At 48.5% G+C, this 21,365-nt stretch overlaps 7 protein-coding genes across 7 annotated transcripts; 5 read left to right on the forward strand and 2 right to left on the reverse strand.

Moving 5' to 3' along the window:
• Positions 1-1,108: 1,108 nt before the first annotated feature.
• Positions 1,109-1,619, forward strand: ATNIH1004_007673 (uncharacterized protein; the record flags this gene model as incomplete). The annotated part of the gene is made up of 2 exons (XM_033572292.1): positions 1,109-1,212; positions 1,313-1,619. 2 exons carry the CDS (start codon positions 1,109-1,111, stop codon positions 1,617-1,619), a joined length of 411 nt encoding a protein of 136 aa, XP_033425607.1.
• Positions 1,620-2,764: 1,145 nt separating this feature from the next.
• INT6 (eukaryotic translation initiation factor 3 subunit E) lies at positions 2,765-4,239 on the reverse strand (the record flags this gene model as incomplete). The annotated part of the gene is made up of 3 exons (XM_033572293.1): positions 2,765-2,783; positions 2,837-3,031; positions 3,098-4,239. The coding sequence occupies 3 exons, from the start codon at positions 4,237-4,239 to the stop codon at positions 2,765-2,767; spliced, it is 1,356 nt and encodes a 451-aa protein (XP_033425608.1).
• A 309-nt stretch (positions 4,240-4,548) lies between these two features.
• ATNIH1004_007675 (mitochondrial 54S ribosomal protein mL49) lies at positions 4,549-5,349 on the forward strand (the record flags this gene model as incomplete). The annotated part of the gene is made up of 4 exons (XM_033572294.1): positions 4,549-4,637; positions 4,701-4,714; positions 4,924-5,231; positions 5,299-5,349. The coding sequence occupies 4 exons, from the start codon at positions 4,549-4,551 to the stop codon at positions 5,347-5,349; spliced, it is 462 nt and encodes a 153-aa protein (XP_033425609.1).
• A 1,081-nt stretch (positions 5,350-6,430) lies between these two features.
• Positions 6,431-9,406, reverse strand: ATNIH1004_007676 (putative ARID/BRIGHT domain protein (SWI1); the record flags this gene model as incomplete). The annotated part of the gene is made up of 1 exon (XM_033572295.1): positions 6,431-9,406. The coding sequence occupies one exon, from the start codon at positions 9,404-9,406 to the stop codon at positions 6,431-6,433; it is 2,976 nt and encodes a 991-aa protein (XP_033425610.1).
• A 2,874-nt stretch (positions 9,407-12,280) lies between these two features.
• rpt3 (proteasome regulatory particle base subunit RPT3) lies at positions 12,281-13,823 on the forward strand (the record flags this gene model as incomplete). Its single annotated transcript, XM_033572296.1, has 6 exons — positions 12,281-12,438; positions 12,493-12,534; positions 12,595-12,693; positions 12,746-13,032; positions 13,086-13,749; positions 13,805-13,823. 6 exons carry the CDS (start codon positions 12,281-12,283, stop codon positions 13,821-13,823), a joined length of 1,269 nt encoding a protein of 422 aa, XP_033425611.1.
• A 923-nt stretch (positions 13,824-14,746) lies between these two features.
• PEP2 (Vacuolar protease A) lies at positions 14,747-16,150 on the forward strand (the record flags this gene model as incomplete). Its single annotated transcript, XM_033572297.1, has 4 exons — positions 14,747-14,848; positions 14,943-15,093; positions 15,148-15,802; positions 15,862-16,150. The coding sequence occupies 4 exons, from the start codon at positions 14,747-14,749 to the stop codon at positions 16,148-16,150; spliced, it is 1,197 nt and encodes a 398-aa protein (XP_033425612.1).
• A 1,007-nt stretch (positions 16,151-17,157) lies between these two features.
• Positions 17,158-21,067, forward strand: fcpA (protein-serine/threonine phosphatase; the record flags this gene model as incomplete). The annotated part of the gene is made up of 5 exons (XM_033572298.1): positions 17,158-17,405; positions 17,488-17,574; positions 17,649-19,729; positions 20,383-20,663; positions 21,005-21,067. 5 exons carry the CDS (start codon positions 17,158-17,160, stop codon positions 21,065-21,067), a joined length of 2,760 nt encoding a protein of 919 aa, XP_033425613.1.
• Between the last annotated feature and the right edge of the window lie 298 nt (positions 21,068-21,365).

Consider the following 21,365-nt stretch of genomic DNA (forward strand, 5'->3'; position numbering starts at 1 on the left):
CGCAGCAGGAATTCAAATGCAAGATGTTTTGCGTTTCGAAATCAAGTGTGGTCGTAGCTACTTGTCTACCGTTTACTCCGGTAGACATTAAACCGTGCGTATTTACTTCTGTGGGAGTCTATCTGCAGCCATAGAACTCTGGTCGAGGGAACATTAGACGGGAAAGGGGTGGAAGAGAGACAAGGAAGGAAAGAAAAGAAAAGAAACACTGTTGCCACGCTGACAGGATTCAACCGATAATACTTAGCGGTATCTAGGGTCTTGAGGGAAAAGAGAGAGGTCTATGCGGCATGACCTCTATTGGGATCAGTAAACAACCTCGAGATGCAAGAAACCCTGAATTGTAAGGAAGTACGTCTGGGCTAATAGGTCTTAAACATACAGCAACGCGAATTACGAAGATAGACGCTTTCGACGTTCAGCTCATGGAGCCACGCTATCATCAGACCAATCTTAGAAGCTACATGTTCACCGCAGAATTGGCCAAGACTGGAAGGGCACAGGAACAATACCTCCGAGTGCATCACAGCCTGGCGGATTGGCATGTCTCCCTTTGCCAGCGTCGATTTGTGGAAGCTACTCTACTAGTCGCGGTCAAGGTCAAGCCTCACTTTTTCCGGGTAAAGGGGCTGGTTGGATGAAAGAGTGAGGCGGTTTCGCCGGGATCCGACAGAAACAGCAACCAAAAAAAAAGGGGAAAAAAAAAATTGGCTCTCTAGCCGCTTCTTTCTACGAGTTACAGGCTCGATCATGACATCTCCGGTTTCCTAGGTGCCATCCTGTCTGGAATCTTCCTCCCCGCTTGTTCTCGGGTTTGCTACTCAATGGTATTCATTCTTTCTCCAGCCAGTGGCCTAACTGCAGGAATTAACACGGCCCCTAGGCATAGTTCAACGGCATATCCACATAACGCTGACAACCTTAATAGTATTCTCTTTCCCTTGCATGAGAGTGCCGGAGGGATATTTATACACCCTAGTCTCTCATAGATTACCTGCTGAGATACTCACCTACAGTCAGCACCACGATTCTGGCGGTTTAACAACGCACATATAATTATACACAATCCCACCAAGCATTTAACCAACAGACCCTTCTCTCAATGAAGATGTCCCAAGTCCAGCAATACTGGCTACCGGGATATGGTCTCTCCCGACATATCGTCCTTGGACATATCCAGTATTTCCTGGGTCCGTCCGCTTCCGTCAGGCCGTATACTTACCAGGTACATACATTCCACCAAGTCGGCTCCAGCATCGAACATGAGAGACAGGATCCCTAACAAAAGATTTTTTCTTATTGATATCTTAAGGGACGCGACGGATATCTCATTGTGGGCGTACCTCTCACACGGGTCTCTGCCCCTTCACCTGGCGTGGACTGATATCCTGAGTCGTCGACATCTCTTGCTGACGCTCATTTGCGCACAGGAGCAAATCGACGACCTTGCGGTGATGTCCCGGGAGTACGAACGGCAAGAGTCTCTTCGCATGGCTGGCGATTCTATTGTCGATCACTCCAGCAGACAATTCGAGCCTTATATCAACGAAATTGTGCCCGTGCGAAACCCAGGTCCTCGACGACGTGCTATGGAACCTGAACCTCGACGATCCCGATGAAACTCATTACCCTTTCAAAAAAGAAAGAAAAAAGGGAATAAACCCTCTAACTAGCGATCTGGAGTATTTTTGTTCTCGACTGCATTATTGCCTCCCCTAATGAGCTAATAGAGGCTGACTTGCCATTCGTTCTTCGTCTATTAATATGCTCAACGCGTGTTGAAAGATATGCATGCATAGATGTCTTTTTTTTCCACCCTGATTCAACAACGGAGCACTAACTCATATCTGCTGGAAATGCAATTCCTACATTTACTTTGCTGTCCGTTTTTTCTTGCATCCATTCCTTCAACCTACCCTTTTTCCTTGGATTCTGTTTGCCATCTTCCCTTAATTCCTCATGAGGATGTTGTATTCCACTACAACATACTATTTGCTTATGCGTGTTGTTTTGCAAGAACCATGGTGTTTAGGATATCCAGGCCCATCATCATTGTTAGACCTACGGTGGTTTTTTTTTTTTTTTTTTTTTTTTATAAAGAGAAAGAGCAAAGAATAAGGGAAATCAAAGAGAAAAAAATAATACCCAGAGAGACCCTTCTGAAGAAAATTTAAGAAGCAATCAATGTTCTATAAATAACACATGAATTATCTAGACGGATGGATAAAAGAAACAAAAAAAAAAAAATCCCGAAGTGAAAATTCCCACTCCTATAGACCATTCGTAACATACCTTAGATCAATCGGTCTCGTGGAAAGAAAACTTGGCCCGTCCGCAGGATCAGAATAGAAGAGGGAGAGGGATTGTTTAGTATTTCTTTCTCTCTTTCATAAAGGGGAAAGAAATAGGGGGAAAATGATATAATCATATGTAAGATTGAAACAATGGTCTCTCACGATAACTATCATCATCTCTCACAATATTTGGAAGGCATCAACCAATTCGTGGGGCATCACGACAAAAAAAGGACAGAATAAAAATAAAATGGACATATGAAAAAAGGGGGGACATAAATAAATAGATCCATGAGGAGAACATGAACAGTGGACCACCTGAACGCCAGCCTGATGCCACTCTGCTTGGTCCCATCACTCAAGAAAACCCGCAATCCGCGGGGAATACTAACATGAACAGAACCAACAAGAGATTGGAAAAAGACGCATCTGGATTCGAAAAACTCAGAGAATTTTGCTTTTTATTTCGGTTATTTCGCAACGGCGGCACTGTAAGGTCCGGGTCAGTTATCGAGATAATGCGGGTATCGGATCAAACGAACCTGAGAACCTGTGTCCGGAAAAAGGCACCCTTGGTCTTCTCAATGACTTGCTGGTACACCGACTGAGGAGGGTGGTTCATGATCACAGTGCCCTCCTTATAGTCAATCTTGGCATCCACCCGCGTATCACGGATCAGGTTGACAATCCACTTCTCGCCTTCGTCCTGGTTCAACCCAAGCCGGGTAGACAGGTCCCTACAGTGAGTCTGTTAGCTTCCCTCATCTCGAATGCATTGATTTATTTGTCTCCGCAACACGTACTTGATATCGATCCGTTGATGGATCTTGCAGTAGCTCTCAGAGATCAGGTGGCGAGCGGCTTCCACGAAAGCGTCGGCCGCCGAAACCAGGAAGAAGTCGCTCCGCAAGACATCCTCTGCTTCACCCAGCTTCTTCTGGGCCTCTTCGAAATCGAAGTCGACATACAGGGCCTTGACGAAGTCGGTGATGGGGTCGGAATATTCGTAGCCCTCCTGGCGGACAACCCGGATCAAGTCCTTCAGTTGCTTCTGGTATAGGCTGCTGTTCTTGTGTGCACGGTTCCGGTTGGTGATAACGGCAGCAGCCAGGTACCGCAGGATCCACGGACAGCTCGTCTGGATGGTGTTGATGTAGGCGGGGGAAAAGAAGAGGTCGGTCAGGACATCGCGAGCAGGGTCATGGTTAAAGAAAGGGAAAAGAGACCAGTGGATCAGCCAGGAGCGGTTCTGAAGCTGACCCAGAGGGTTGTTGAATAGTCGGGTTTCAATGGAGTCCTTAACCTTCTGGACCTCCTCCATTGCGCCCTCCCAGCTGGTGGTCAGGATCTCCGAGGCCAGCTTACCCCACGTAGCCGACGCAACCTTGTCGTTATCGGTGGACAGGACACGGAACTGGTAGAGCAGCTCTGCCGCATTGCCGTAGCTACCGCAGCTGTACTGGAACCGACCATAGTCGTAAAGGCTGTTGACCATCTCGATGGTGACTCCGTGCTGTTCCTCGAGAAACTTCAAGTTGGCAACCTTGTCGCTGCGCAGGTTACCCACGACGCTTTCATCCTGCAGCAAATCGGTGATCTTGGCACTTTCGTCCTGGTAATGTTGCAGCTTAGCGAGAACCTCTTCCCTCTTCTTCACAAACTCGTCGGGGATCATGTCGGAGTCGTTGATTTCCTTCCACAGGTTGGCCACATAGTCGGTCATGTTGGTGTGCTTGAGCAGTTCATATTTCGCCCGCACTACCTCATTGTCGTCATCCTGGACAGAGCTGAATTCGAGCAGGGGGAACACCAGATGGCGATCGAGGTAGGGGATCAGCTTTGGCAGCAGATCATATTGATTGGCGATCTCCTCTGCGGTCTTCGGAGGATGAGCGGCAGCACCGCTGAGCAAGGTCTCAGCGGAGGGGGGGGCGTTATCAGCCATGATGGATAGAGATGGAGGGGGCAGAAGAGAGTAGGAGAGAAAGGAAAGACGTGGATACGCGGTTCGTCAATCTCAATCAGTGTGCGGCGTCGCTGCGAAAAGAAAATGTGGGAGGGCTGGCCGACGCGCTAGTCCCAATTGGGATTAGCGGAAGGTCTCCGCTCCAAACAGGAAAGAAAAGGAAAGGCTTCATCATCTCCATCGTTCGATCTCTTGCTTGTTGTCTTTTCATCCCCCTCCCTTCCTCTTCCTCCTTCCTTCATCGCCTGGCCTTGAGTCTCGTCGCTTGCTCGACTCTCTTGGCACCCAATGGCGTCTTTTCTATCATCTCGTGCCGTCATCGCGGCCGTTTGCAAGCAGTCAACATCGCTGCCCGTCTCTCTACAAAAATCTTCACAGTCCGTGGTTGTTTCTCCCTCCGGAAAATGTAGATCGCTCTCCTCCCGATGTTTATCCTCTAGATTGATTGCCTCCCGTAAGTTGTGATTGTTTCCGTCCTTTCCATAGGGTCGGATGCTCCTTCCCTGTGGCACCACCTGGTCTTCAACCTCCCAGGAAGCGAAAACGAATCGACATCGAAGAGAAAGAAATCCTACTGACTGAACACAGAACATTCTCTTCGTTCCCGTCAGCTTTTTAATTCTCCCTCGATTATTTCTGCACAACAATGTCGAACGTTCCTAGCACAATTGAACCGGCAATCCCAGACACTGAAAGAGAACTCTCCTTCCACAGGATCTTCATCGGCCAATTTGCAACTCACCAATCTTCCCTACTTCGTCCGTCGCACAGCTTCCAACCAACTTCCCGTGTACCTGGTTACCAAGGCTGGTGGTACCAAACAGCAGACAAAGATTCAGAAGACCGAGGGCGATCTAGACGCATTGAGGAATGATCTTGCACAATTCTTGGAGCTCGAATCGGGTGGTACGGGTGCTGCGAAAAGCTCGGATGTTTCGATTAATCGTCTTACTGGACATATCATTGTCAAGGTTCGTGTTTCTTCAGCGACGCCTACGGTGAAGGCCCGCCCAATCAGGCTAACATATCATACGATAGGGTTGGCGGAAACCTGAAATCCAAAAGTTCCTTTTGGAACGCAGCTTTTAAAGAATCCTAAAACAAAACAAGGGGGAAAAAGAGCGCTTGCTCTGCCCGCGAGAATGTGGTCCTTCACTTCTCAGCCATTTTCTCTATTGTCATGAACATTGATCTCCATCCTGCTTGAAAACACCGGGAGGTTCAATACAATACCCATTCCAAAAGCGCCAGAAAAAGGGCAAAAGAAGCTTGCACGAGCAAGGAAGAGAAGGAAAAAAAAAAAAAAAAAAGAATGGGGGTAAAGCAAAGAAGCTAGGCAAAAGCATTGGCCAGTTCCTGGAAATGATCATTCCATTTTCTTCTCTTTTACCTCTTTCCCTTCCTGATTTCTTGTCTATCTAGCTCCTACAAACCCTGTATTATTGCTATCGTGCCGGTGTTCTATCGCCTTTCTGCGGTCTCATTCATGTTATCGGAGAGGTGTTGACCGGCCTGTTGCATTCTGACATAATTTCGTCTCGCTGTGTCGTTTCCCGGTCTCATCTCTTCTGCCCTATTGTGCGGCTCTCTGTATCCTGTCCATGTCCCATGACTTCACGGTTGCTTTTGTGTTAATTCCGTACCTAATTTCCATCAATGGTCCGAATTTAATAGGCAAACTATGACACCTCTCCTCCAAAGGGCATTTCTCACGTAGATTCCAGATCTAGTCCAAGTGGTGTCACCTAGCTTGATCCTATATTACTTATTGACATCTCCCTTGACTCGGTTCAGGACCCATTTAATGAGGTCACCAAACTCAGGAATATCCTGTCCCTACCAATGGGACAGCACGTATATCAAGAGAAAGACCAAGATATAAATTTACCCATTTAGACATCCTGCAAGATCTAGCGCCCGAGGGTATTGAGCATTGTACAATGAGTGATAACCACGATGATACACAATGTCACGCCTCACATAATCTTCCCACCGGCGCCGGACAGAAACTGATACAGGCCAAAAAAAAAAGTTTACTCAAGTTTAATAGAAGACATGACAGAATCAAACATCAATAAGGCATATATGGAAAGAAGAATAGTGTCTCCTTCGCTAGAAGTAACCAAAAGGGGAAAAAACCAACTATGATAGCCCATCTACCCGTCCCAGGTCACTCTGCTAATCGCGCATACGTTATAAGCTGCCGAACAACACCAGGGTCCACGTTTGGCATCAGTAAGGCCCCCAGGAGGCTCTCTTTCTTGGGAATTATCCCGGATGGGAATCGCAATGTGTTGTTCGTGTCAGCATGTTTGGACTTCTCGGCTAGCCGTCGCAGAATCGCTAGGCCCCGGTTTATAATAGAGCTATAGGCAGACGCTTCCGCTTCCGCTTGTCCTCTGGCAGCATGGGATTGACGGGGGTTGGTATTAGTGGGAGGGACACGCTCCGTGCTCAGAAGACAGGAAAGCCGAAGGAGATGTATTGCGAACCCGTCAGTAGATTCGAGCCACGCTTTAGCAAGATTCCCATCCGCGAACCCGCACAGGATATCCGCAGCTAATAATCCTTGCATGAGGAACACTTTGCGAGCATCTGCTATGGCTAGGGGCTTCCGCGGCTGATCGGGAACCGGACAAATGGCAAGCGCAAACGAGCGTGTGAGCAGCTCCTGTTGAGAAACCCCACCCCCTTCTCCGACGAAGATCGTTCTAAAAAAAGTTCGATTCGGTTCATCTCGAGCCAATAGCTTAGCTAAGCTATCCGCTGCTGCGGGTGTGTATTTATGAACAGAGGGGTTGAAAGTTGAGAACATGACTCCTTCCGGTCCCAAAACAGGGCCTGGGAATGGAGCGAAGGCCAAAAGGAAATGTAGTAGGCAGAGAGCCTCTTCTTTGCTGGGCAACTGAATAGTGTGGGCCAGATTACTCAGGTAAATGACGGTGTCCTTCATGAAATCCAACGTGTTTTGGTGACTCCTTAGGAGCATGCTTCGAGTCCCTAAATAGCGGATTATGGTGGACAAAAACTGGATAACAGGGGGCATTGCCAGGATTCCAAAATTCGACTCGGTAAATGAAAAGTTGCGCAAGATAGTTGTTATGCAAATAAGTCTATCAACTGCTCGATCTAGCTCGTACTCGAGGCTTCCAAATTCTGGAATATCTGCCAGGGATGTCCACTCTGACTGACATCCACGGGTAATCTCTTCATACGAGGGAAGAAGCATCATATCTGATACTTCTGGTGCATGTTCAGCGAGAAATTCCGCCTGGTCCTCGGCACATTCGATCAAGCTTTCAACCAAATCCTCGCAGTTGTCTAGCGAAATCTGAATAGCTGGTTCACAAGATATGGATGCCAAGCTGTCCAATGCCATACGCATCTCCGCATGGATGCCGGATTTGACGCTCATTGTAAGTGCGTGGATATCAATAACACCAAGTTCAGTAAAGGTAGGAACATTGGGTTTTAGCCTTGAAATGTCTTCGCCAAGTTGATAAATCTCATCCACAGCAACAGGGCCATGGAAATTGTTCTCTGACAAAATCATAGGTTTGAAAGGATCTTCAATCGGATGTTTTAAGGGCAGGTTTGGCGACTGGTCAAATTGTTCGGCGCTTTTTCCTGACGCAGAGATAGAGCCCTTCCCCGAATGCGCAGGTGACTGGATTTGTGCTTGGCCGGTAGGGTCATGTGGCATTGTTGGTGGTTGAGATTGACGAGAGACACTAAGTCGATGTTGATGCTGTTGCTTGGTTTGTGCTTTGACTTGTGTCGGAGTTGCAAACCCATTCGAAGCATTATTCTGTACATTGTTTGATACCGACGGCATACTAGGAGAGGGATGTCCCATTTGTTGCGGATTCTCGAATGCTTGGGGCGGCTTTACAGCCTGCGACTGGAACTGCATGCCTGACGGATCACTAGGTTGGCGGGGTAGTGCAGCCTGCTGCTGCATCTGATCTGCGAACTGCTTCTGCTGGGTACTGAGAAATGCTTGCTCATAAGCAGCGAGATTCCGCTGGTAATGTTCACGAATTTCTTGCACAGCCATGGGGAATTGCATCGGCGGGAATTGAAGCTGTTGGGCGATAACAGGCCACATATTCGTAGCCGTTATCTTCTTTGAGCCACCCAATTTCATGACTGTAGCATAGAGCTGGACCAAATTGACCGGGCGGCCGCACACAATCGGGTTTGGATCAAGGGGCATATTACGAGACATCATAAACTTCTGCAGCGACCTCATGAACCCTTCTGGATTGGGAGGTTTCGACATAGTTTGCTGCATCTGTCTGATGGCTGCCATTTGCTGGGGGTTTGCCATAGCATTCATCCCAGCTGCAACGGGACGACCGGCCATAGCGGGATTCATATTCATGGGACGACCCTGGTTTTGCATTTGCATGGCATGCATTCGCTGCTGCTGCTGCTGCTGCTGCTGCTGCTGCTGGGCAGCCATTGCCTGCTGATATCCCTGAGGCATGGCACTGTAATGCGCCTGCATTGGTGCTTGCACAGCACCGGATGACATAGCATTCGCCGGTGAGAATTGCGGCCCCATGCCTTGAGGGAAAGCCTGGCCAGGAATGAACGAATTATTTTGTGGTGTGTTAACTCTATTTGGGTGATCCGCCTGCGATGGCGACATTTGAGTTCCAAGAGGGCCAGCGGAAGAGAATGGGCTTGGGGATGCTGTTCCCATCCTCTGTACGCCATGTTGGTCGAAGTCCTGCATAATGGGGGACTGTGTGACATTTGGAGTGGCTCCTTGTGGGAGATGCTGATACTGAGCGGGATGTGGAGCAAAATGCGGAGTGCCGTTCGCTGGTCCTTGATACCCTGGGAATGGCACTTGATGGGGCGTTTGCGAACGCGATGCAGCAAGTCCACCGGGTGCCTGCCTAGGGGACATTGAGAGGCCATCTTCTGGCCTTGGCCTCTTGGATGGAATCACCTGGTTAGGGTTGTGGAAGCCAGGAGAGGCATTTCGCGGCACGCCGTTGAACATCCGCTGGAACTGATTAGGGTCGGGAGTAGGCGAGGCGTGGAGAAATGCTGCTGAAGGATCAATGGTCGCCTGATGAAAAGCGCCATTATCGTGGTTGGGAAGGTTCGAGCCGTCGGTTAGCCAGGCATTCATGTCGTGTGGTTTTACCAACCCATCTGCAAGTGGAGGAGAGCTGTCAGAAAATATTATGACACAAATCAAGTTGCACCGTCAGCGATCGACATAAATCGATGCATGAATCCCATTAACCCAAACATGACATAATATGTACAGGGTGGATGGATTGAAGTTAGGAGATTGAATCTAAACGCGTCAAATTTTGGGGGTAAGGTCGCGCTTTAGTCTGCGACCCGGGGAGGCAAACAACGAATACACCAGGACAGTCTGTCCCGACCGGGGGAACAGCTAGGAAAGAGAATGGAATCAAACTGAGGAGAGGGGGCAGCTATTTTCAATACAAAGGGGGACAGATCTGATGTACATACCGACAAGGCTGGACAACTAAAATGCCGACTCAAGAAGCGGATGGAAGCCGGTCCCGAAATAGCACCAGTTGGAGGGCGCGAGAAAGAGTGCGAGGAGTGAGGGAAGTCACGGGATCATAGGTGCCGTAGGCAGAAAATGAGTGGAAGTACCTCGAGGGAGTACTATTGTACCAGCACCGACATCATTAGCATATCATGACAGGTAAAGGCAAAAGCAGTTGCTAGCCATAACTAGAGACATAATAGAATGGATAGGCTGGAGAGTCCAAGAAATTTTTTTTTTTTTTTAAGAGACCGGATTCGCAAGTATGCAAATGGTCCAAATGTGAACCAAGAATAGTGCGTGGCCACAGCCGGAGAGTGTGTGAAGGGAAAAGCAGGCAAAATCCAATCGTCGGAAGACAAGCGGAGGGAGGAAACGTACCAGGGCAAACTGCGCCGTGCACCACTGGAAAGTGTTGGAATTTAGTAATATAGTATTATTTTAGAGTTCTTTTTTTTAATAAAAAAAATAAAACACCTTGTCCAGGGGAAGTGAGAGATCGCTGGGAAAGCAGAAAGTGGAGGCACGGGAGAGTGGGAAACAGGAATGGGGACAGGCGTGGAGAGAATGAGAGTCGAGGCACCACCGGAATCAAGAGCAGGTAAGGGAGCAGAGAAGCAGAACCGGTTCAGAACAAACAGGCAGAAAAGGGAGGTACGTATGAAACCTTCCCTAGTAGGTTATTTTACCAGTAGCCCCGAGTTGCTGAGCGTGGTAAGGAGAAGGCAAGTCAGGTCACTGTCGGTTAACATTGGCGGTAAGCAGTGGCAGGTCACGCTGCGGATTAGTCATCATCCAAGTTCTTGGCATGGGAATGCCACTATTCCTGTTCCGGACATCATCCATGTCTCCAGAGTACCTCCGCCGTAGGTATCTGTATCGGGCGGCTGTCGTTCATCTGTTGTCAATAATTATAGTCTCCCTCTCTTGATCAGACTTGCTATCAAATGTTGTAAAGACATATCATTATTTCTGCTTCTGGAAGATAAGACTGGCAAGCAATTGACACTGACAATCTATGTTAGTTTCGGGTTAGTGAGACTGTCGAGTAGGAGGCAGTAGTGTGTTCTACCGATACTGCTTTGGGCTCAAGGATGCTTGGAACAACTTGTAGGAGTATTCACTGCTTTGGTAACAATGAGGAAGGTAATTGGTGAATAGATCATAAAGATGGTGAACCCGGGCAATTGCTATTTTAGTTTTAGTTAATAAATAAACACGCCTAGTGTGTTAGTTCATACAGATAAAGAGGGGCCTCGGTTGTCAAGAGAAGCACCATTAGATAAAGTATGGGATGAAAATTCCAGAAAGTAGCTTGAGATAGGTAAGGTAGGTAGAGGAGGATAGCGGGAAATAAAAAGTAAGGGAAGCAGCCTTGGTGATATAAAGAAAGGGTGCCTGCTTCCCTTATAAACTACTAAGGTACGTATTTATGTTCAACTAGCCCACCTAATAATCCGCCCAAACTGAGTACTGCGAGGTATGGATGAACATTTACCAGCCAACTTCATAACACCCGCTTCCTTCCTTGCACACATCCGTTTCAATAGACGGAATTTTTTTTTTCTTCTTTCTTCTTCTTCGTCCCCCCCTTCTTCTCCCACTCCTCCCTTTTCTTAGTTCCTTTATTCCAATTTCTTTTCTTTTCTTTTCTTTTCTTTTCTTTTCTTTACCTTTGTTCTACTTCCTTAACGACGCTCCACTATACTTGCTAAGTGATTGGCTAGGTATTTCTTGGAGACCCAGATTGGGTCCATGGAGCATGGATCCATGATGGATGCGAGTTAAGAATGGAAAATATGGGGTACCTAGTATGAAAATACTACTCTAACCAGTCAGTCTACCTTGCGTAACAACTTACGGCCTGTATATTCGGCTGTTAGAAATAGTATCCCTGCTGTACCCAGTAATTCATCTTGCAAATGTACCAACCTAATATTCATCGGGCTGAATATGTTTCGTCGCACCAGGTGCCTAGTGCCTATAGGTAAAGCAGCCCCTCACAAAAAACTCAAATCAAAGCAGTTTACGTCAAGAGAGAATGTAGCAAAAATCTTGGATTATAAGCCATCTCTACAAATAAGGCTCCCGATCTTGCAGTAACTACTAATAATATCGATGTCGAGGACAGCTTAACACATGGATTTGATACCAGACGTTTGATTAGGCAAAGACATATCTGTTCTTGTACAACTAGACAACCAGTCACACCTGGTAATAGGGCAAAGTGAGGTAGCAAAAATAATAGGGATTTTGGCTCTCTCACAACAGATATTTTGTCGTGCCGTGGATCGGTCACGTGATAACAATCGTAAGCTACGTGAGCCAGTCTAGCAGTCGTGGAAGCGCAAAGCTTCAGTTCCTCCAACGACACACCATAACTCCTCGAGTTTATCACCATTCTTCCAATACCACCCTTCATACTCTCTGCCACAGAAACATTCCGGTGCCTTTTTATTTGCTTCTCTCACCTTCAACATGGGAGACGTAGCCGTGGAGAGCCCGGCTATCAACCTCACGCCACTTAGCAAGCCCGCTCCATTGGATACTATCCCGAATATAGACTCTATCGAGGGTACTGCGACTGATGGGGGCGATGAATATGCTACTCTGAAAAAGCTCCAGAGGCATCTAGAGTATGTTTAAAAACAAGACCCCTGTCCTCGCAGTCTATTTACAGCCGATGATAGGTACATTCAACTACAGGAAGAGTACATCAAAGATGAGCAACGGTAAATCAATTCTCCCCCTTGCCTGATGGACTCACGGACTCACGGATACGCCCATAACAGGAGTTTGAAAAGAGAGCTCGTCCGCGCACAGGAGGAAATCAAAAGGATACAGAGCGTTCCTTTGGTTATTGGCCAGTTTATGGAAGCTATTGACCAAAAGTATATTGCCAAGCGAATTGGAAGAGAGAATCATGCTAAATTTTATATTTAGTACTGGGATTGTTCAGTCGTCAACTGGCTCAAATTATGTCGTTCGCGTCCTCTCCACCCTCGATCGTGAAAAGCTCAAGCCGTCGTCTTCGGTCGCCCTCCACCGTCACTCAAATGCCCTCGTCGATATTTTGCCTCCAGAGGCCGACTCATCCATTGCTATGCTGGGTGAAAGTGAGAGGCCAGATGTGTCGTATGCGGATGTTGGCGGCCTTGATATGCAGAAGCAGGAGATCCGGGAAGCAGTGGAACTGCCCTTGACGCACTTTGACCTCTACAAACAGATCGGTGAGTTTAATGAGATGGCAAGTACAATGTCAATGTGGCTCACCTTGTCCCAGGTATCGACCCCCCTCGCGGCGTTTTGCTGTACGGCCCTCCGGGAACCGGTAAGACTATGTTGGTCAAGGCAGTGGCAAACAGCACGACGGCCAGCTTCATCCGTGTGAATGGTTCAGAATTCGTCCAGAAGTACTTGGGTGAAGGCCCTCGTATGGTTCGGGATGTATTCAGAATGGCTCGAGAGAACTCTCCTGCCATCATTTTCATTGACGAGATTGATGCCATCGCCACGAAGCGATTTGACGCCCAGACCGGCGCGGATCGTGAAGTTCAGCGAATTCTGCTAGAGCTACTCAACCAGATGGATGGATTCGAACAGACCAGCAATGTCAAAGTTATTATGGCTACCAACAGGGCGGATACTCTGGATCCTGCCCTGCTCCGCCCAGGTCGTCTGGACCGTAAAATCGAGTTCCCGTCACTGCGCGACAGGCGCGAGCGTCGGTTGATCTTTACAACCATTGCGTCTAAGATGTCGCTGTCCCCTGAAGTTGACCTTGACTCGCTCATTGTACGTAATGAGCCTTTGTCAGGTGCCGTCATTGCCGCCATTATGCAGGAGGCTGGTCTACGAGCTGTTCGAAAGAACAGGTATAATATTATTCAGACCGACCTTGAGGATGCTTATGCCTCTCAAGTCAAGACCGGACAAGAAGCGGACAGGTATGTGTATCCTCCATTTATGCCCCTTGTCTTGGGCAAGACTAACAAAGTTTAGGCTCGAATTCTACCGTTAAGCCACGTTCTTTGTTACTTAATGAGCTGGAAATGGAATTGTGCATGGCGAACGGGCGGTTATCATAGTTATATTGTCAACATCTAGGCATCCACTCTGTGTGGAAAATGACTAGTGTATTTAGATGTTTTCGTGTGGTAGAGAAGTATGGATGGCATAAGATGAACCAATCTGTAGTCATCGGCCTGTACCAACAGAGTGGCACCATTTTCACCTGGCGGATGCCGTGTAAGTACGGGCAGGGAGTAGTACAGAACCTACCTAGCTAGGAAGGAAGTCATTGGGCAGGCGCCAGACACCTACGTACTCTATTAGTATCGACAACCGAGCACGAATTAGGCAGGGGACCTTCGGGCGGCCGATCTTACATCATCTGCCGCTGCTTCCCGATATTAGTTAGTTAACTTAGTGAGTTAACTAACTAGTTAGTGACTAATGACTAAGGTAATGCGTGATGTAGCGGCGCAGTATCGGGCAAACAAGTCAAGAATAGGTATCTAAAACTTTTCTAAGAATCCAGAATCTTGAAATAGACACCAAGGTATTAGTTAATATGCAGTGTAGCTGCTCTACTCCGTACCTTCTGTACATTGAGACTTGAACAGTACTCCGTGCCTTCCTAGGATCAAGTGATAACACCTTTGTGAAGATCATTCTCTAGTCTAATGACGCAGCTGAGTCCCGATGATTGGCCGGCTCCGCAGCTAGGCAGGGTCGCTCCGCAACCAGTCATCCATCCATCCGCACTCGTGCGCTCTCTCCTTACCTCGACCACCATCTCTGGAGTATCATCGATTCCCTTTCCTCTATCCTTTCTATCTCATCGTTACGATCCCCATCGTCGCTCATATCCATAGAGACACTCTTTTCCTGAATAGCTTTCACTCACTTAGTAGGCTACTGTTTCTGTTGCCATTGTTTACCATGAAGTCAACCTCCTTGCTGACAGCCTCCGCGCTGTTGGGCTACGCTTCCGCTGAGGTTCACAAGCTGAAGCTCAACAAAGTCCCTCTCTCGGAACAACTAGTGAGTGTAACCTGGCCCTTCTTCTTGACGAATTTGATGTTTGCAAGGTACTGGGGATGTTTCTTGGGCAACCCGCTAACCGACCTATGAACAGTACACGCACAACATCGACGCCCATGTGCAGGCTTTGGGCCAGAAGTACATGGGTATCCGCCCTTCCATCCACGAGCAAATGTTCCAGAATACCCCAGTGAATGATATGGGCCGTCATGATGTTTTGGTCGATAACTTTCTCAATGCACAATGTACGCTCATGACCAGCCGCTTTGCCTTTTCGGGTCAATGCTAAGAGCCCCTAGACTTCTCTGAGATCGAGATCGGTACTCCTCCTCAGAAATTCAAAGTCATCCTTGATACTGGCAGTTCCAACCTTTGGGTACCCTCTTCGGAGTGTGGTTCCATTGCATGCTACCTGCACACCAAGTACGACTCATCTGCGTCGTCCACGTACAAGAAGAATGGCAGCGAGTTCGAAATCCGGTACGGATCCGGCAGCCTGAGTGGGTACATTTCGCAGGACTCCGTCAAGATTGGTGACCTGAAGATCAATGATCAGCTGTTCGCCGAGGCTACTAGTGAGCCCGGCCTTGCTTTCGCTTTCGGCCGTTTTGATGGAATTCTCGGTCTGGGCTTTGACACCATCTCTGTCAATAAGGTCGTCCCGCCCTTTTACAGCATGATAGACCAGGGACTTCTCGACAAGGGCATCTTTGCCTTTTACCTGGGAGATGCCAACAAGGAAGGTGATAGCTCCGAGGTTACTTTCGGCGGTGTCGATGAAAGCCACTATACCGGTGAGCTTACCAAGATTCCTCTTCGCCGCAAGGCGTACTGGGAAGTCGATTTCGATTCTATTTCTCTGGGCGACAATACTGCAGAGCTCGAAAACACTGGTGTTATCCTGGACACTGGTACCTCCCTTATTGCTCTGCCTTCCACTCTTGCCGAGCTTCTGTGAGTTAAATCCGATGCCTATGTATATGCTGATGCCCACTTTGCTGACGCCTTTGTAGTAACAAGGAAATTGGTGCCAAGAAGGGCTTCACTGGCCAATACACGGTTGATTGTGACTCGCGTTCATCCTTGCCCGATCTCACCTTTACCCTGAGTGGCCACAATTTCAAGATTACTCCGTTTGACTACACTCTGGAGGTCCAGGGATCCTGCATTAGTGCCTTTATGGGCATGGACTTCCCTGAGCCTGTCGGCCCGCTGGCCATTCTGGGTGATGCGTTCCTGAGGAGATGGTACAGCGTATATGACCTTGACAATGGCACTGTTGGTCTGGCCAAGGCCAAATAGATGATGGGCCGATGATTCCATGTTTCCGGTGGAAACTTGAAGGTTGAATGGATCTATATAAGCCCACTATTGTAGCTGGCCTATTCGCTTGATTTGTATTCCCTGTTCCTGTCTTTGCTTTGTCCACGGAAGAGTCCCCTAGATGCGGGGAGAAACATGCCACCCGCGCTATCTCTAAATTGTCCTCTCCTGTGGCGCTCTCTTGGGTCTTTGTAATTAATTGATAGTCAATATCTAGTTATTTTTATGGCCGTTTGATTTCCGCCCAACAGGGGCTATTGGATTCATTGACAGGTCACGTAACACGGATGATCGTAGCCCCCAATCCCTGTAGAATGAAGCATAGTATTCTAGTTGATTCCACTGGACAAAGCGAGCTTCAATAGAGACGTCCAGACATGAACGGTCTGGGCCAAGTTCCTTTGGTCTCGCCCCGCACAGGCTGCCGACCACCAACCGAACCACGCCTGTCGCTGCCTTGGCACCGACCTTCTTTCAGGCTGCTCGCGTTTCATCATCATTATTCCCATTCTTTGCCCCCTCTCTTGCTTCCTCGCATTCGCTTGTCATATGTACCTGCCTTTATTCCGCCCTTGCTGGCACACACAACACTTTATCCTTTTTAGATGCGTGAATCGCCCTTCTCTATTCCTGTTGTATTCCTGTCACGCCTTGTGGCAAATTTCCTACGTCCATCTCACCTACCTTTTATCGATTCCACCACCTCGATCATAGGTCCTGTTCCATTTTTCTAGGTGCAGGCCATCCGTATTCACACTTCCGGTTTCATTTGGGCGTGTTCTGGTTGGAACGAGCTTCGCCAGCCCAGGTCTTTTATCAGCAATTGGCGCGTCGGGTATGGCGCCATAGCTATCGGTCCCGATATTCTTCTGCTTGTGATTGAACCTATTTCTCCGTTGGGTTGTGTATCAGGGAGTCAGGAATATTTTGGAGACGGCATTGAGGAAGAGAGCGAGGAACGAAGCCAGCCAGGCCTGCCCAGGAGCATGCTTCTGCGTTTACCGTCTAGCCTTCATTACCCCATCACCGTAACGTCGCTGCTCAAACAGCCAGGCGATGCGGTGGAAAGGGACGAGGCCCTGTTCTGGTATGTCTATCAGACGACTGTCACAGAAGGGGATGGACTGGGCAATAAGACCCAAGTCCAGCGCAAGTTCCCGACCAAGTTCGAGTCAACTGTTGATGGGGAACTGGTTCAGTGGAAAGTTAGTAAGGGAGATGTTCTGAATGGACCGTGAGTTGTGTCACGTTTCTTTGCCTACCCATCTTTTTCCAGGGGGAAGTCGTTTGAATTAGCTAGCTGACGGTGGAATCAGTGTGGACATCGTCGAGATCGACGAGCCATGTTCTCACGAGATTCAATTTGGGGGGCTTTGCGCGGAATGTGGAAAGGACATGACTGAGTAAGTGCGCGGGAATTTTGCGAAGAGCTTTGTGTAGTGTTCGGTGGAAGCTGACTCGGTTTGCCTTGTTCTAGATCTACGTACAATACGGAAATCACGGATTCGATGCGCGCACCGATCCAGATGGTCCATGATAACACAGCTCTTACTGTGAGTGAGAAGGAAGCTACACGAGTAGAAGAAGACGCGAAGCGCCGTCTATTGTCGAATAGGAAGCTCTCTCTAGTGGTGGATCTTGACCAGACAATCATCCATGCCACGGTTGACCCGACAGTTGGAGAATGGATGGAAGACAAAGATAATCCAAACCATCAAGCTGTGAGCGATGTTCGGGCGTTCCAACTGGTGGACGATGGGCCCGGGATGCACGGTTGCTGGTATTATATCAAGCTACGACCGGGGCTAGAGTCATTTTTACAGAACGTCTCAGAGCTCTACGAGCTACATATTTACACTATGGGTACTCGAGCGTATGCGCAAAAAATCGCAAGTATTATAGACCCAGACCGGAAACTGTTTGAAGACCGCATTCTCAGTCGCGATGAGAGCGGGAGCCTAACAGCGAAGAATCTCCATCGTTTGTTCCCCGTGGACACGAAAATGGTGGTCATCATTGATGACCGCGGTGACATTTGGCGCTGGAGCCCTAATCTCATTAAGGTCTCGCCCTACGATTTCTTCGTCGGCATTGGAGATATCAACTCAAGTTTCCTACCCAAGAAACAGGGGTTCGATGGGGCCAACAAGGACACCCAGACGACGGCGTCCTCAACATCTAAAACACCACCGCTCCAACATCCTGTCAATGGGACGGCGAAAGGGGGAGTAGGGCCGGAGGTATCGACACTGGAACAGCTCGTGACAATGGGTGGTGGGGACAACCCGCGACTGCTACAGGAGCAGAACGATGCTCAGGAAGAGATAATCATGCACCAGGTAGAGGACCGTCCGTTGTTGCAAAAACAGAAGGAATTGGATGCGGAGGATGATGCGGCCGAGAGTAGCGATTCATCTACGAGCATGGATGAGTCTCAAGACCCCAGCAAACACCGGCATCACTTACTGGAGGATCACGATAGGGAGCTCTTCCAGCTAGAAGAACGACTGGAACAAGTGCATAAACTGTTTTTTGAGGAGTATGATAAGAAGCGTGTGCGAGCGCTAGGTGGAAGGGTGGCAGCTCTGCGAGGCGAGAGGACGCCGTCCAAGGAGAAGGACGTGGACTTGAAATTGGTCCCCGATGTCAAAGACATTATGCCGCAGATTAAGCGTCGTATCCTGGGTGGCGTAGTCTTGGTGTTTTCCGGAGTACTTCCTCTTGGAACAGATACGCAGAACGCCGATATCTCTTTATGGACAAAGAGTTTCGGGGGTGCGATTTCCCAAAAGATTAGTATGAGAACCACCCACCTCGTGGCTGGTCGTAATCGCACAGCGAAAGTTCGAGAAGCGACGCGCTATCCGAACATTAAGATTGTCACGACGCAGTGGTTGCTGGACTGTCTGACGCAATGGAAGCGGGTGAACGAGGAACCGTACCTACTGCCCGTGCATCCCGATGATCGCGGCGAGCCAATTGAGCCTGGGTCCAAGGAGGCAGAAAGCTCGTGGCCTTCATCGTCGGACGAGGGAACGGGAACATTCTCTACAGATGACGACGGCCTGTCGGAATCCACTGAGGACATTCTCAAGTCTTCGGGACTCAACGAGATGTCTCCCATTGGGTACGACGCTGAACAACAAGCCGCCATCCACGAGGAACTGAAGGAGTTCCTTGGAAGTGACGACGAGAGCGAGAGCGATAGTGATTATTCGTTCCTAGCAGATGAGGACATCGCATCCAGTAAGAAGCGAAAACGTGACGATGAGTCCGAAGATAAAAATTACGAGCCTAGTTTAGAAGAGGACGAGAATTTCCAAGGCTCTCGCCTCTCGCAACGGATCAAGCGGTCCTACGAACGGAGCACCGGTCTGAGGGAGGTGGCTAGCGCGAACATCGCTGAGTCCGCGCATGAGTCGACAGATCGCGACGACGAAGAATCCAGAGACCTGGCATCTCGAGATCAAACAGCAAAGTTCCCCGAAAATCCAGCCGAGGACGACGATGAGCTGGAGCGGGAGATGATGGCGGCGTTTGAAGATGGAGGCTACGACGGTAAGGGAGAAGAGAACATCGCGGCCGAGAATGGTTAATTAGTTTCCGGGTAAGGTTCTATCAGGTCCATGCTCAAGCTGTTCGTGATGGCTTTCCTGCCAGTATTATCTTTTCCCTTCTCTCTTGTTTTTTTCTCCACTTATTCCTGTCTGCGATGCAATGCTGGCATAGCGATGGCGTTAGGGCATGCATAAGTCTCCTACCTACAGAACTCCAGGAACCTTGATTTATTTTGCCGGGGATATCAAATGCAGGGATGTAGTCAGAGATGTGATCATAGTTGTACGGACCATCTCAGATATACCTCGATTGGAAAGAAATATGAAGACAACAGGATTATTAGTACATGTACATTGAAATGAAACCCAAACGCCATGCTTGCATCAATCGGGTAATTATCATGAAACTCATACATAGTATCCAAACCAGAGAATAGATAATGTGAACCACATGAATAATAAACACAGACCATATATCAATGAATCAATCACTCGTAAACATCCCGGTTCACTTGCCACGACATGACGATCATCCATAGAAAAAAAATCGTATTGACGAGCTCGAACGCAAATGCCGTTCTCCAGCAATTACCTGCATGATTTGTCAGAAAAAGAAACCAAAAATTGATAGCTCCAGATAGAGAGAACGTACAGAGGGTACTCTGCGTCAACCACGCCATCGTCTGCAGATTATCCCCCCCAAAGTGATTATCATCCACATAGATCTTACAATTATCGTTGACGTTAGCGACAACCCCGTACATCTGCAGGGAAGTCTCGATGAGACCTGTCAGCCAGAGTACGAAGAGGATGAAACTGCCGATGATGATGATTCCCGGGAGAAGGAAGCGTTGCGCAGCGAGAATGAGGATGAGAATGATGAAGAAGATGCCCAGAGCGCCGGAGACGACCATGTATGGGAAGAGCCTAACGATGTATGTATGCGGTTAATTAGATTATTTTATTTTATTGTCTCCAACTAAAGGAACCACCGCATGGAAATCCAAAGGAGAGGAACGTACCATGGTATCCCGAGTTGTAGTTCGGACTGCACCACCATGAACCAGGAAAAGATGCCCAGACAGATGGCCGAGGCTGCCAGTACGATGATGATCCATATATTCAGCTGCAATTCAGGCCAGTGGTACCGACGACGATGATAAGAGCGTACTCGCACGGCCATGGTGACCTACCCACTTTTCTGGAGTGTACCTGGAATGGAGTATAGCTAACTAGCTATCTGGCTGGCTATCAAACTAAATGGATGTGATTTCAGATGCGGCTTGATTGGGAACAGCATGAATGGCTCCAGATCCAAGAGAAGTGGCAAGGGAGGTAAATATCGTTATGGGATTCTTTATTGATTGTCTTAGGGAAAAGAAGTATACACCGGTCAGGGAGGAGCCCTAGATTATGGCTGTCGGGCACCAGGGTGCAGAAAATGATGGAAGAGAACAGCGCATCAGCGCCGTAATCCCCAGGAAACACCAGTCAGTGGAGAGATTGTGTCCCGTTGGGCTGGAGAAGGGGGAATGTTTGTTGATTATTGATTGATGGATGGATGGATGATGGATGCGATGTGTTGGTCGCGTTATGTAAGCAGGATTTTCCCCTCCCTTGAGAATGCAGCAAGTCTC

This window comes from Aspergillus tanneri (assembly GCF_003426965.1).
Source record: "Aspergillus tanneri strain NIH1004 chromosome Unknown AapTan_7_pilon_pilon_pilon, whole genome shotgun sequence".
NCBI classification, from domain to species: Eukaryota; Fungi; Ascomycota; class Eurotiomycetes; order Eurotiales; family Aspergillaceae; genus Aspergillus; species Aspergillus tanneri.